Source organism: Molossus molossus, unplaced genomic scaffold (assembly GCF_014108415.1).
Source record: "Molossus molossus isolate mMolMol1 unplaced genomic scaffold, mMolMol1.p scaffold_m16_p_2, whole genome shotgun sequence".
NCBI classification, from domain to species: Eukaryota; Metazoa; Chordata; class Mammalia; order Chiroptera; family Molossidae; genus Molossus; species Molossus molossus.
In genome coordinates, this window is record NW_023425355.1 from 36,115,684 (window position 1) to 36,130,471 (window position 14,788).

At 35.7% G+C, this 14,788-nt stretch overlaps 1 protein-coding gene across 1 annotated transcript in view; it reads left to right on the forward strand.

The window, feature by feature from the left end:
* COL4A5 (collagen type IV alpha 5 chain) overlaps window positions 1-14,788 on the forward strand; it is a 343,032-nt gene that overhangs the window by 179,402 nt on the left and 148,842 nt on the right. Inside the window, exon 4 of the mRNA XM_036271049.1 lies at window positions 11,834-11,878. Within this exon, the coding sequence (XP_036126942.1) occupies window positions 11,834-11,878 (45 nt within the window). The remainder of the gene's footprint in view (window positions 1-11,833; window positions 11,879-14,788) is intronic.

Here is a 14,788-nt window from a genome sequence, read left to right on the forward strand (position 1 = left end):
TAGGTGGGATCACAATACCGGATATCAGGTTATACTACAAAGGTACTGTAATCAAAACAGCCTGGTACTGGCACAAGAACAGGCATATAGACCAGTGGAACAGAACAGAGAACCCAGAAAAGGACCCAAGACATTATGCTCAATTAATATTTGACAAAGGAGGCAAGAGCATACAATGGAGTAAAGACAGCCTCTTTAAAAAATGATGTTGGGAAAATTGGACAGCTACATGCAAAAACAAACAAACAAACAAAAAAAAACTAGACCATTAACTTACACCATAATCAAGAATAAACTCAAAATGCATAAAAGACTTAAGTGTGACTCATGAATCCATAAAAATCCTAGAAGAAAATGTAGGCAACAAAGTTTTGGACATCATACGCAGCAGAATTTTTACTAATACATCACCTAAGGCAACAGAAACAAAGGAGAAAATGAACATGGGACTACGTCAAACTCAAAAGCTTCTGCACAACAAAAGATATAATCATCAAAATGGAAAGCAACTCACTGTATGGGAGAGCATAACAAAAGGAAGACAAAGAACCCAATTAAAAAATGGGCAGAGGAGCTGAATAGACACCTCCCCAAACAGGACATACAAATGGCCAAGAGACATATGAAGAAATGCTCAACATCACTAATCATCAGAGAGATGCAAATTAAAACAACAATGAGGTATCACCTCACACCTGTCAGAATGGCCACCATCAACAAATCATTAAACAACAAGTGTTGGCAAGGGTGTGGAGAAAAGGGGACTCTAATACACTGCTGATGGAAATGCAGACTGGTGTAGCCACTGTGGAAAACAATATGATGTTACCTGAAAAAATTAAAAATTGAACTTCCATTTGACCCAGTGATCCCACTTCTAGGAATATACCTTAAGAAGCCTGAAACACCAATCAGAAAGAATATATGTACCCCATGTTCATAGCAGCACTATTTACAATAGCTAAGATCTGGAAACAGCCCAAATGTCCATCAGTAGACAAATGGATAAAAAAGCTGTGGTACATATACACAATGGAATACTATGCAGCTGTAAGAAAGAAAGATCTCCTATCCTTTGAGACGACATGGAGGGACCTGGAAAGTATTATCCTAAGCCAAAGAAGCCAAACATAGAAAGACAAGTATCATGTAATCTCACTTATTTGTGGAATATAATGAATTTAATAGTCTGAGGAATGGGGTAATCCCAGAGATGTGGAAGTGGGGTACAGACTGACAACCCTCCTCAGAGGAGGGGGTTGTGGGGGAAAGATAAACCACAGAACTTATATGCATGTATGCATGAACAGTGGACATGGACAACAAAGCTGGGGACAGGGCGGAGAGGGAGGGACAGCGGGGAATCAGTGGGGGAAAAAGGAGAAACATCTGTAACAAATTAAATAAATTCATTTAAAAATAAATTTGAATTAATTTTTGGTAGATATACATTTACTTAATTCAAAATAAATTAACATAATAATGTATACAATAAAAAATGTTTTTTCCATCAGTGTCCATTAGCCACTGAGTTCTCCATATCCTTAATAGGTACCCATTTATGTTATTTTTTTGTAAATATGCCCAAGAATTTTTTATGAGAACACTTGCAGATATATGTATATATATATGCACTTACATGCATATAGGCACACAGACACACTTTTAATTCCCTTTGTTTATAAAATGTGGTACAGTTAGCACATTATTTTACTTTTGATTTTCACTCAATTACATTGTAGATATTCCATACCATGAAATCTCCTCATTGTGTTTGTAACTGCATTTTATTTCCTTGTATGTATAAACCATAATTTATTAAGCCAGTACACTATTTATGATCATTTGGGTAGTTTTCAATTTTTTGTTACTAAAAACAGTGTTGCTAAGATAAACATTTAAATATTATTTTTCAATTACAGTTTTCTTACAACATTATTTTGTATTTGTTTCAGATGCAGAGAGAGCATAGTGGTTAGACAGTTATATACTCCACAAAGTGTTCCCCCCGATAGTTTCAGTACCCACCTGGCACCATACATAGTTATCAAAATATTATTAACTACGTTTCTTATACTGTAATTTGCACCCCCATGACTATTTTGTTTTGTTTTGTTTAATTTTTTATTAATTTATTTTTGTAACAGATTTTTCTCCTTTTATTCCCTATTGACACCATCCTCCCTATCCCCCCACCCAATATCCAGCTTTATTGTCCGTGTCCATCGGTTATATGTAAATGAATATAAGTTCTGTGGTTTATCTCTTCCCTCCCCCCAACACACCCTCTTCTGAGGGTTATTAGTCTGTACCCTACTTCCACATCTCTGGGTCTACCCTATTCCTCAGACAGTTATGTTCATTATGTTCCACAAATAAGTGAGAGCATGTCATATTGTCTCTCTCTGCTTGGCTTGTTTCACTGAGGATAATATTTTCAAGGTCTCTCCATGTCGTCTTAAAGGATAAGAGACCTTTCTTTCTTACAGCTGTGTAGTACTCCATTGTGTATATGTACCACAGCTTTTTTATCCATTCATTACTGATGGGCACTTGGGCTGTTTCCAGATTTTAGCTATTTACAAATAGTGCTGCTAAGAACATGGGAGTACACATATTCTTTCAGATTGGAGTTTCAGGCTTCTTAGGATATAGTCCTAGAAGTGGGATCACTAGATCAAATGGAAATTTAATTTGTAATTTTTGGAGGTGATATCATAGTGTTTTCCATAGCAGCTGCACCAGTCTGCATTCCCACCAGCAGTATACTAGAGTCCCCTTTTCTCCACACCCTCACCAACACTTGTTGTTTGATTTGTTGATGGCGACCATTCTGACAGGTGTGAGGTGATATCTAATTGTTGTTTTAATTTGCATCATTCTGATGATTAGTGATGTTGAGCATTTCTTCATGTCTCTTGGTCTTTCGTATGTCCTGTTTGGAGAGGTGTCTACGTAGCTCCACTGCCCGTTCTTTAATTGGGTTCTTTGTCTTCCTTTTGTTGAGTTGTATGAGCACTTTATATATTTTGAAAATTAACCCCTTATCTGAATATCATTGGTAATTATGCTCTACCATAGAGTGGGTTGCCTTTCCATTTTGATGATTGTATCTTTTTCTGTGCAGAAACTTTTTAGTCTGATGTAGTCCCATGTGTTCATTTTTTTCCTTTGTTTCTGTTGCCTTAGGGGATGTATCAGTGAAAATTCTGCTGCATGTGATGTCCAAAACTTTGTTGCCTACAATTTCTTCTAGGAATTTTATGGATTCATGAGTCACATTTAAGTCTTTTATCCATTTTGAGTTTATTCTTGGGTATGGTGTAAGTTGATGGTCTAGTTTCTTTTCCTTTTTTTTTTTTTGCATGTAGCTGTCCAATTTTTCCAACACAATTTACTAAAGAGGCTGTCTTTACTCTATTATATCCTCTTGCCTTCTTTGTGAAATATTAATTGAGCATAATGTCTTGGGTCCTTTTCTGGGTTCTCTGTGCAACTGGTCTATGTGCCTGTTCTTGTGCCAGTACCAGGCTGTTTTGATTACAGTCACTTTGTAGTACAACCTGATATCTGGTATTGTGATCCCACCTACTTTGTCCTTCTTTTTCAAGATTGCTGTGGCTATTTGAGGTCTTTTTTGGTTCCATATGAACTTTGGAAGTATTTGTTCTAGTTCTGTGAAATGTCATTGGCATTTTGATGGAGATTGCATTGAATCTATAGGTTGCTTAGGGTAATATGGACATTTTAATGATGTTAATTCTTCCAATCCATGAACAAGGTATGTGCTTCCACTTTTTTATATCTTCCTCTATTTCTTTTTTCAATTGCCTGTAGTTTTCTGCAAATAGGTCCTTTACTTCTTTGGTTAAGTTTATTCCTAGGTATCTTAATTTTTATGCCACGATGGTAAATGGAATTGTTTTTCTAGTTTCTCTCTCTGTGAGTTCATCATTGGTGTATAAGAACGCCATTGATTTCTTGATGTTAATTTTGTATCGTGCTACTATGCCAAATTCATTTATTAAGTCCAGTAGATATTTGATGGTGCCTTTGGGGTTTTCTACGCATAGTATCATGTCATCTGCGAAAAATGACAGTTTGACTTGCTCTGTTCCAATTTGCATCCCTTTTATTTTTTTCTTCCTGTCTGATTGCTGTGTCTAAGACTTACAGTACTATGTTAAATAAGACTGGCGAAAATAGGCATCCCTGTCTTGTTCCTGTCAAGGGAAATGCTTTTAGTTTTTGCCCATTGATTATGATATTGGCTGTAGGTCTTTCATATATGGCCTTTATTATGTTGAGATATGATCCCTTTATTCCCAGATTGCTGAGTGTTATTATCAGAAATGGGTGCTGGATTTTGTCGAACGCTTTTTCAGCATCTATTGATATGATCATGTTGTTTTTATTCTTCATTTTGTTTATGTGGTGAATCACAATTATTGATTTGCAAATATTGCACCAACCTTGCATCCCTGAGATGTATCCCACTTGGTCATGGTGAATAATTTTTTTGATGTATTGCTGGATCCGATTTGCTAGTGTTTTGTTCAGGATTTTGGCATCTATGTTCATCAGGGATATTGACCTGTAGTTTTCTTTCTTTGTAGGGTGTTTTTCTGTTTTTGGAATTAAAATTATGCTGGCCTCATAAAACGAGTTTGGAAGTCTTTCTTCTTCTTGAATTTTTTTAATTAGTTTGAGGAGAATGGGTATTAGTTCTTCTTTGAATCTTTGGTAAAACGTCCCTGTGAAGCCATTTGGGCCTGGGCTTTTCTTTGCTGGGAGAATCTTGATTACCTCTTTAATTTCTTTGTTGTTATTGGTCTGTTCAAGTTTTCTATCTCTTCCCAGTCTAGTTTTGGGAGACTGTGCATTTCTAGAAATTTGTTCATTTTGCTTAGATTGTTGAATTTGTTACCATATAATCGTTCATAGTATTTGTTAACGATCCTTTGAATTTCTGTGTTGTCAGTTGTTACTTCTCCTCTTCTAATTGTGATTTTGTGTATCTTTTGTATTTCTGTGGTGTCAGTTGTTACTTCTCTTTCATTTCTGATTTTGTGTATTTGGGTTCTCTCTCTTTGTTTCTTAGTGAAGTCTCGCTAAGGGTCTATCAATCTTGTTTACCTTTTCAAAAAACCAGCTTTGTTTCACTGATCCTTTGAATTGTTTTTTTGCTCTCCATGTCATTTATTTCTGCTCTGATCTTTACGATTTCCTTCCTTCTACATGCTCTGAGGTTTTCTTTTTGTTTGCTTTCTAGTTCTTGAAGTTGTGAGGTTAGATAGTCTATTAGAATTTTTTCTTGTTTCTTGGGGTAGGCCTGTAGTGCTATGAAGTTCCCTCACAGAACTGCTTTTGCTGCATCCCATAGATTTTGTGTTGTTGTGTGTTCATTTTTATGGGTTTCCAGGAATTATTTTATTTCTTCCTTGATATCCTCGTTGACCCATTTATTGTTCAATAACATGCTATTTAGCCTCCATGTGTTCCAATGTCTTTGCATGTTCTTGTTGCAATTGATTTTTAGTTTCATGCCATTGTGTTCTGAGAAGATGCTTGATATGATTTCAGTCTTCTTGAACTTGTAGAGACTTAGTTTTTGTCTTAACATGTGGTTTATCTTTGAGAATGTCCTAGTGTACTTGAAAAAAATGTGCATTCTGTACTTTTGGGGTGTAATTCTCTGTAGATATCTATTAAATCCATTTGTCTTGTGCTTCATTTAGCGTCTCTGTTTCCTTGCTATTTTTTTTTGTCTAGAACATTTATCCAGTGGTGTCGGCAGGGTGTTGAAGTCCCCTGCTATGATTGTATTGCTGTAGATTTCTCCTTTGAAGTCCACAAGAAAATTTTTAATATATTTTGGTGCTCCTATATTGGGGGCATATATGTTTACAAAGGTTATATCTTTTTGTTGGATAGGTCCTTTTGATATTATGTAGTGGCCTTCTTTGTCTCTACCTCTGGCCTTCATTTTGAAATCTATTTTATCAGATATGAGTATTATTGCCTCATCTTTTTTCTTCCTTTTTTGTGCTTGGAAGATTTTTTTCCATTTCTTCACTTTCATCCTATGTGAGTCTTTTGTTGTGAGGTGGGTCTCTTGTAAACAATATATATATGAGTAATGCTTTCTTATCCAATTACCTAGTAGTGTCTTTTTATCGGAACATTCAAGCCATTTACATTTAAGGTCATTATTGATATTTCTTTATTGCCATTTTTTGCTTAGTGTGGTTCTATTTTTGTTCCTATTTCTTCTACTAATTACATCAATCCTTTTAACATTTCTTGCAGTGCTGTTTTGGTGCTAATGTATTTCCTTACCCTTTTTATGTCTGGAAAACTCTTTATTTGACCTTTTTTTTTAAATGATAGCCTTGTTGGGTAAAGTAATCTTGGATTCAGATTTTTGTTTTTCATGACCTTTATTACCTCATGCCATTCACTTTTTGCCTGTAGTATTTCTGTTGAGAAGTCAGCTGACAATCTTATGGCGGTTCCTTTGTAGGTAACCTATTGCTTATTTTTTGCTGCCTTTAGGATTCTTTTTTTGTCTTTAATTTTTGGTGTTTTAATTACTACGTGTCTTCGTGTGGGCCTGTTTTGGTTCTTCTTACTTGCGGCTCTCTGTGCTTCTTGAACTTGAATGCCTTCTTCCTTCACCACATTAGGAAAGTTTTCTGTCACTATTTCTTCAAATATGTTCTCTAACTCTTGCCCATTTTCTTCTACTTTAGAGACTCCTATAATGCCATTATTATTATGTTTCCAGTTGTCCTACAGTTCTCTTAAGCTGTCTTCCTATTTTTAAATAGTTTTTTCCTTTTGTTTTCTGATTGGTTGATTTTTTTCTACCCTGTCTTCTAATTCACTCAGCTTCCTTGACTGTGCTGCTTTGTCTTTCCTATGTGTTCTTTATTTCTGGTATGTCATTCTTCATTTCTTCTTGGTGGTTTTTAATTTCCAATTGGCTGATTTTCAATGTTTCTATGTCTTTACTCATGTTACTCATGTCCTTACACCTGCTTTTGAGCTTTCTCAAGATCATGGCTCTGAATTCTAGCTCCGTTAACTTGCTTACCTGTGTTTCATTTATCTCATCTTCAGTAGAAGTCTATTTTTTTTTTCCATTTGGGATTTGTTTCTTTGTTTCACCATTTTGGCTATCTCATTGTGTTTTGGAGCCTGCCAAATTATTTCTGTGGGTGTTGGTGTTCTGCTGTTTGTAGCACCCTCTGTGCTGTTTAGATGAGCGAGGGACATCCCACATTAAACACTACTGTCAAGTCTTACTTTCCTGGGTAGAGATGCAAGCCCAGGAATGGTTCAGTTATCCTCTAGCTTCTTGCCTGGAGGCTATCAGTAGTGGTTACTTGAAGAGCCTTGGGTTCTCAGTTAATGAAAAACTCCTTCAGGTGTTCAATGTAAGGCAATTTGCAGATGGTGGGGCAGATTCTGGATGTTAATGAGCCTCAATTTGCCTTTCAATGGCCCCCAGGTGGGTTTGAATCTCTGAGGGAAGGGCTGTTGCCTATCCCCAGAGCCCTGGGAAGGAGTAAGATGACCACTGTCCTGTGTGGCCAAAACTCACCAAAAGCTCTGAGCGCTCTCCAAATCTTGAGTGTTTTCACACGGTTCCAGTTCAGTTTGCCTTCCCACTGCTTTAGCCCAAGGTGGGTGGCTATGGTTATTTTAGCGCTCTGTCCTGGCTTTCAGCGCTGTGGAGCCACTTGGGAGTATTACCCTGAAAGCCCTGCTCACATCTAAGACCACTGCTGTCTGTGGGCTCCCAGCCCCCCCTCTCATGCCTCCACAGTCCTACCAGGATTCATTCAGTGTACCTGGTTATATGGTTCTTGCAAGCTGCTTTTCTGTTGCTTTTTTCTGACGATTTGTCTTTATTTTAGTTGCAATTCCAGTTTGGTTCTGGAAGATGGTCTATGTAGCTTCCATTCACTCCTGTGCCATTTTAGAATCTCCCCTTGACTGTTTTGTGACTGCCAATTTGTGCTTCTTAAACCCTTCACCTCTTTTACCAAGTAAGATATACAATTGTAATAGTTTTATCTTCCCCAATAAGGTATTATATCTGTAAGATTACTTTAAGTGGTATTGCTTGATCAGATGGTACATGTACTTATACATTTTTGTGGATATAGCCAAATTGGTCCCCAAGAAGTAATATGATTCATTATTATTTTTGCAATTTTTATTTTTCAATTACAATTTACTTTCAATATAATTTTATTGGTTTCAGGTATACAGCATAGTGTTTTGACAATCATATTGTATGTTTTATTCTTTTTCATTTATTAAATTTTCTTTTTCTTTTTTTCTTTTTTTTTTTTATCCTCACCCAAGGACATTTTTCCATTTTTTGTTCAGGTAGAGTGGGAGAGAGAGGAACAGAGAGAGAGAGAGAAACATCGATGTGAAAGGAACACATCGAGTGGCTGCCACCCGCACAACCGACCAGGGCCGGGGACAAACCGCAACCGAGGTACACGCCCTTAGCGGGAACCGAACCCGGATCTCTCAGGACCGCAGGCCGACGCTCTAACGGCTGAGTCAAACCGGCCAGGGCTAAATTTTCTTTTTCTTTATTGATTTTTAGAATGAGAGGAAGAGAGAGGGAGAGAGATAGAAACATTGATAAGAGAGAACATCAACCGGTCACCCCCTCATGGCCCCACTGGGGATTTGGCCCACAGCCTGGGCATGTGCCCTGACTGGGAATTGAACTGGCGACCTCTTGGTGCATGGGTCAAAACTCAACCATTGAGCCATACCAGCTGGGCTGATTTATTATTTTCTAAAATATTTTAAAATTGATTTTTCAAGAGAGAGGAAGGAAGAGGGGAGAGAAATATTGATGTGACAGCAAAACAGATATGAGCTGCCTCCTGCATGCCCCCTACTGGGGATCAACCGGCTTCCTGGGCATGTATCCTGACCAGGAATCAAATCTTTACATAGCAACATTTCCATGCAAGGGACATCACCCAACCAGCTGAGCCATGCTGACCAGGGCTGATTTATTCCTGATTCAGCAGTATACAAGATCAATCTCCCTATAGCTTCACGAACCCTATTATGAAACTTGGATTATTGACTATCAGATGAAACCTGGTATCTCAATGTACTTTTAGTTTACAATTCTTTTATTAAAAGTGAGATTAAGCATCTTTTCATAGATGTAAGAATCAGTTGTGTTTTCTGTGAACTGTCCATATCATTTGCCCACTTTCTATTGTATTGTTGGTATTTTCATACTTCAGTGATCAATTTATATAACAGGGAGATTAACCTTTGTGTTGTGAGTTGCAATTATCCCTCCCCACCCCATTTGTCATTTGTCTTTGATGGATGTGTGCATTGTGTGTATATTTATGTGTTTCTGTATATGTTTTTCAGAGGCCTTTTGTTTTTAGGGTTTTGAGTAGGAAATGCTCAAAATTTTTCACTATATGTAAGAATTATAAAATAATTTTCCTGTTTTCTTCCAGTATTTTAATAGTTGAATTTTTTACATGTAGAAATTTTATCCATTCCTAATTTATCTTGGTATATAATTTGTGACATAAGGTCCACCTTTATGTTTTTCCTGCTAGCCTCATAACTGTGTCCCAATATAATTTTCCCCACTACTTTTCAATGCCACCTTCATTATATACCAAATTCACATGAACATATGGGATTGTTTATGGACATTCTATATTCTTCCAATGGTGTGCTTATTTAAAAATCAGAACCAGATCATTTTAAATATTGACATGCTAATTTTTTATATCTGACAGGGCTGATATCCCCTCTAATCCAAGAGTATATTGCCTTTTCATTTGTTTAGGTCTTCCTTATGAATGAATTTCGAAAGGTTGTAAACATTTCTTCTTATGAATCGCAAACATTTTTTTTAAGTTCATTTGTAAATATTTTATTTTGTTTTTTCTATTGCAAATTACATATGTTTTTCATTATGTTTTCTAACTGGTAGCTGTCGCTATATAAGAAAGCTATTGATTTCTTCACATTAATTTTATATACAGTTATCTTACTGATTTATCTCATTGGTTATAGTATATTTTATTTAACTACCTTGTTTTTTTCCGTGCATACAAGCATATCATTTTCAAATACTCATAGTTTCGCCTTATCCTTTACAGTTTTTTACCTCTAATTTCTCTCTTTCATCTAACCATGTTAGTTAGCACCGCCAGTACAATACTAAGGTATCTTTGTCTTACTTCTGCCGTTAGTGGGAAGACACAAAAGATTATTTGTGTGAACAGCCTTCTAGTTGTTTTAAAATATAATTAAATTTTATTTAATCTCCTTAGAGATGCATCTGTTGTGCAAAGAGTAGAATATGAAACTTTTTAATAAACAAAGTATGGTAGGCAAAATAATATCCACCCCCTAAAGATGTCCGCAACGTAATCTCCAGAATGTATGAATAATTAGGTTACATACACAAGTGAAATTAAGAGTGCAGATGGAATTTAAGTTGCTTATCAGCTGGTGTTAAACAAGGGACATTATTCTGGATTGTCTGGGTGGCCCCGGCATAACCACATGGGTCCTTTAAATGTGGAAGAAGAAGGCCGAAGAGTCAGTGTCAGAGTGACTCATGTTAGAAAGAATGATTCAGCCATTGCTGACTTTGAAAGTTTAAGAAGGTCATGAGCTGTGGAATGCTGGTAGCTCTAGGCTGGAAAAAGATAGGGGATGGATCCCCCCCACCCAAACCTTCAGAAAGTAGCAAAGCTCTGCCACTTGAACACCTGTCATACTTTGACTTACTGAACTGTAAGGTTGTGAAGGTTGTGTGGTTTTAAGCTGCAAAATTTCTGGTAATTTGTAACAATAGCATAGGAAACTAATACACTAGGTAACCTTTTCCAAAATGAAACTTTCACAGAAGCCCCACATAAAACAGATAAAAACAGAGCTGTGATGATTGAAGGAGTGCTGTGACATAGTCATGGAGGAACCTGCAATGGAACTCCCAGGGTGTGAGTTGAGTAGTTTGGAAACCATGTTTGTTAAATAACATATCCCAGTTAATTAAAAGTATCTAAAGCCACAGGCAGTGGCCTACTAGCTATATATTCTAATGAAATTCCTGCCTTTGGAGCAGAATAAGGTTTTCTTTAGTTTTTAAAGAAACTAATTTATAAAAACTTTGACAAGACTTTATAATTTAAACAATGCTACTGTAACTAGAAATGGGTAAATAGATTAATATATATGGATAGCCTCTTTTGCATTAAGTCTATAGCAAAAGCTAGTAAGGAAAGTCTGTGGTTCTTTTTTGTTCCTTCTTAAGCTCTGCCAGTAGAAACTGCCTATAAAACAAAGAAAAGGTTAAAAACAACAAACTGAAGAATAATGCATATTTGGGCTAAGAGTTGATGTTACTTATTACCAGCATGGCAAACATATTAACATAATATAGACACTGCCTAGATTTTCAGCACTTATTTTGTTTATGCCTAAATGATTTGGTGAATATACACACCACTATTTATTTTTGTTTTCTTGCGCAATTCATAAGTCACTTTACAGGTATCAAGTTTCTTCTACATGTCAATAGTTTCTTTTTTTAAATCAGTAAATAAAGCCCTTTCTTATTTTTTATCATATAATAACTTACCTAAGTGCTTTGAGTTTCAATAATAAATGCACCTTCATTGGGTATGTACATTTCTCAATCTTCACTAAGGTTCACAAAAATTTAAGTCTCTCATTTTATAATCTAAAATTGGTAATTTGAGGACTATTTTAAAGGAAAAATAACTAAGTATGTTATATTTTTCAGGGTGATGATGGAATTCCAGGGCCACCAGGACCAAAAGGGATCAGAGTAAGTGATATTTGCTTATATATCAAATGCAAATATCTCTGCTGGTAAAAATAGAGGAAAAACAAATGAAGTGTTACAGGACAACAGGAGGAAAGACTCATTGAAATGCAAAAAAATTCACTCTTTAGAAAGTTAAATGTAAGAGTTAGTATATGTCTACAATTAGCCCTTAGTATTTTGATAGTTATATTTACATATACAGATGTCTATATAAACTAATGTAAGAAGATTTTAAATTAACTTACGGTTAAAAATTACAAAGTGATAAATTCTAATGAAGAGTCAATTTCTTTAAAATGTATATCATACAAGTGGTTTAAACCAGAAATTCCCAATCATTGTGATCATCTCAGTCCTTTGGATTCAGAGGGCTGGGCCCTCAGGCTGTGTACCCTTCTAGTGTACCATGTATACATATTATAATTTTGTGTATCTTGAAGAGAATATGTTTGGGATTCAATGGTTTAAACCACTCTGTTAAAGAGTAACTCCTTTTAGAAGAATACATTATCTGAACTCTAAGATGTAGTTTTTAATTCCTACCTGAGGATATGTTTATTGATTTTAGAGAGAAAGGAATGGAGAGTGAGAGAGAAACATTGATGGGTTGCCTCTTGTATTCTCCCTGACCAGGGATCAATCCCACCATATTTTGGTGTACAGGATGACACTCCAACCAATTGAACCACCCATCCAGGGCTAATTTTTCAAGTTTTAATGTTTTGGAAATCAGGATATCTCTCAAATTTGAAGTGTGCATTTAGTGTAGTTTTTATGACATGCTTTCAGGTGAATATATATTTTTCCATGTGGTCTGGAATTGGAGAGAAACTAAAGTTTAAAAGTAGTACTGGCTTATGGAAAATCCTATTTCAATTTTCAGAGCCTCAGTTTCTTCATTTGTTAAACTAGAGACTCAAACAACACTATCTCCAAAGTCCCTTTTAGCTTTGAAATTCTGAGTTCGTAGACTGATGAGGCCCCTTAATTTGAGTATAAAATACATGGGTGGTGACAAAGCATGTTTATGTGTATGACAAAGACAATTAAACATTCTGATCCTTTGAGCTGTAGAAATTTAATAGATGTATAAATTTTACATAAACATTAAAACATTCTATTTACTGTTTACTTTTTAACAAAAGTGTGCTATTTATGACTGGTGTGGGTAGGGTACTGGAAAAGCAGGGAAGAAACTAAAATCCTTAGTTTATTTTACCAGACAATTTATGTGTTTTTCTTTAATAAAAGGATATCAATATATTATTAAAGCTCTTCATGATAATTATAACACATCATTTCTTTCTACCATTAACTATGTCCTAAGCACTTGTTGAGGCTAATGAAAGAACTGTCCATTCTACAATTACCATTTCCATTTGTCTGGGAATGCCTGCATAGTTCATGTCCTTCAATTAGAACTTAGAATTGCTTAGGAATAAGTGACCTGATAGTTTCTGTATACTCATATCACAGCTCATATTTTGACAACTATGTTTCATCTATGCCCGCCACTATATTTTGGAATATTTTAAAGTAAATGCCTTGCATTATTCATTCCAGCAACGAATACTTCAGTATGTCTCTCTAAATGATAACCATTATACAATTATGACATGTTAAAAATTTAACAATGATTTTTCAATATACTTTCAAACTCACTCCATATTCAGATTTCCTCAATTGTCTCAAAGATGACATTTTACAATTGATTTGTTCAAAATCGATTGAAGCAAGTTACACATATTGCATTTGATTGCTATGTTTCTTAATCCTCTTTATTATGCCATTGGAGAAACTGAGTGATTTGTATTATTGTAGTATGTTCCACTTTCTGAAACTGGCTGATTGTTTATTCATGATGTCATTTAAATTGTTTCTCTGTTCCTCATATTTTCTGTAAATTGGAGGTTGCCTTGGAAGAGGCACTAGAGAACTTTCTGGGGATACAGAAAGAGCTGTACACTTAAGATTGGTGCATTTTACTGTAGGTAAATTAGACTGCAAAAAATTTTTAAAAATCGAAAAAGAACTAAAAATGTACCAATAAAAAAGATAATCATGTGTTTAGAATCATCAAATGGATGTCTCAAACATTTCTCAGAAGAATCATATGTAATGATCACTTCAATAAAGTTTTGTGACTAGTTAAAAAAAAAAGAACACTTTAGAGGCAGTGCTGTGTACTTACTACTCAGTTACTTCTTATGGCTCAAATGTCTGTCTATCCCCCTTTTCTTATGCTAGGTTTAATCACTGAACTCAGGATTATGATCCTGACTAGTTCTTCCAACAAAAATTTCCCTATCAATTTTCACTTAATGGTTTAGCATCCATTGATGATCATTGCCTAGGTCCGTTTTTATTGTTGTTGTTCCGAGTTGCAAAATGATTATTTAAAATGTCTATTAATCATTTATTAGCTAGAATTCTAATTTGTCAGCTGAAATTATAATAGGGTAATAAGTTGGTATACCAGCAACTTTTGAATTTGTTATCCTTATAAACACATGGAATTTATTAGTTACAATCAATTGTACTCATTATTATTTGTGGAACCTAAATTATCCTATATTTGATCTGTGGGTGCCCCTTCAAGTTGGTCCCTGTCCTGTGTACTTTTTTTTTATTTTATTTATTTTATTTTTTTTTATTCTCACCCGAGGACATTTTTCTATTTTTTGTACAGATAGAGTGGGAGGGAAAGAGAGGAAGAGAGAGAGAGGGAAACATCGATGTGAAAGGGACACATCGAGTGGCTGCCACCCGCACGACCAACCAGGGCCGGGGACAAACTGCAACCGAGGTACATGCCCTTAGCGGGAACCGAACCCGGGTCTCTCAGAACCGCAGGCTGACGCTCTAACCGCTGAGCCAAACCGGCCAGGGCTGTCCTGTATACTTTTGACA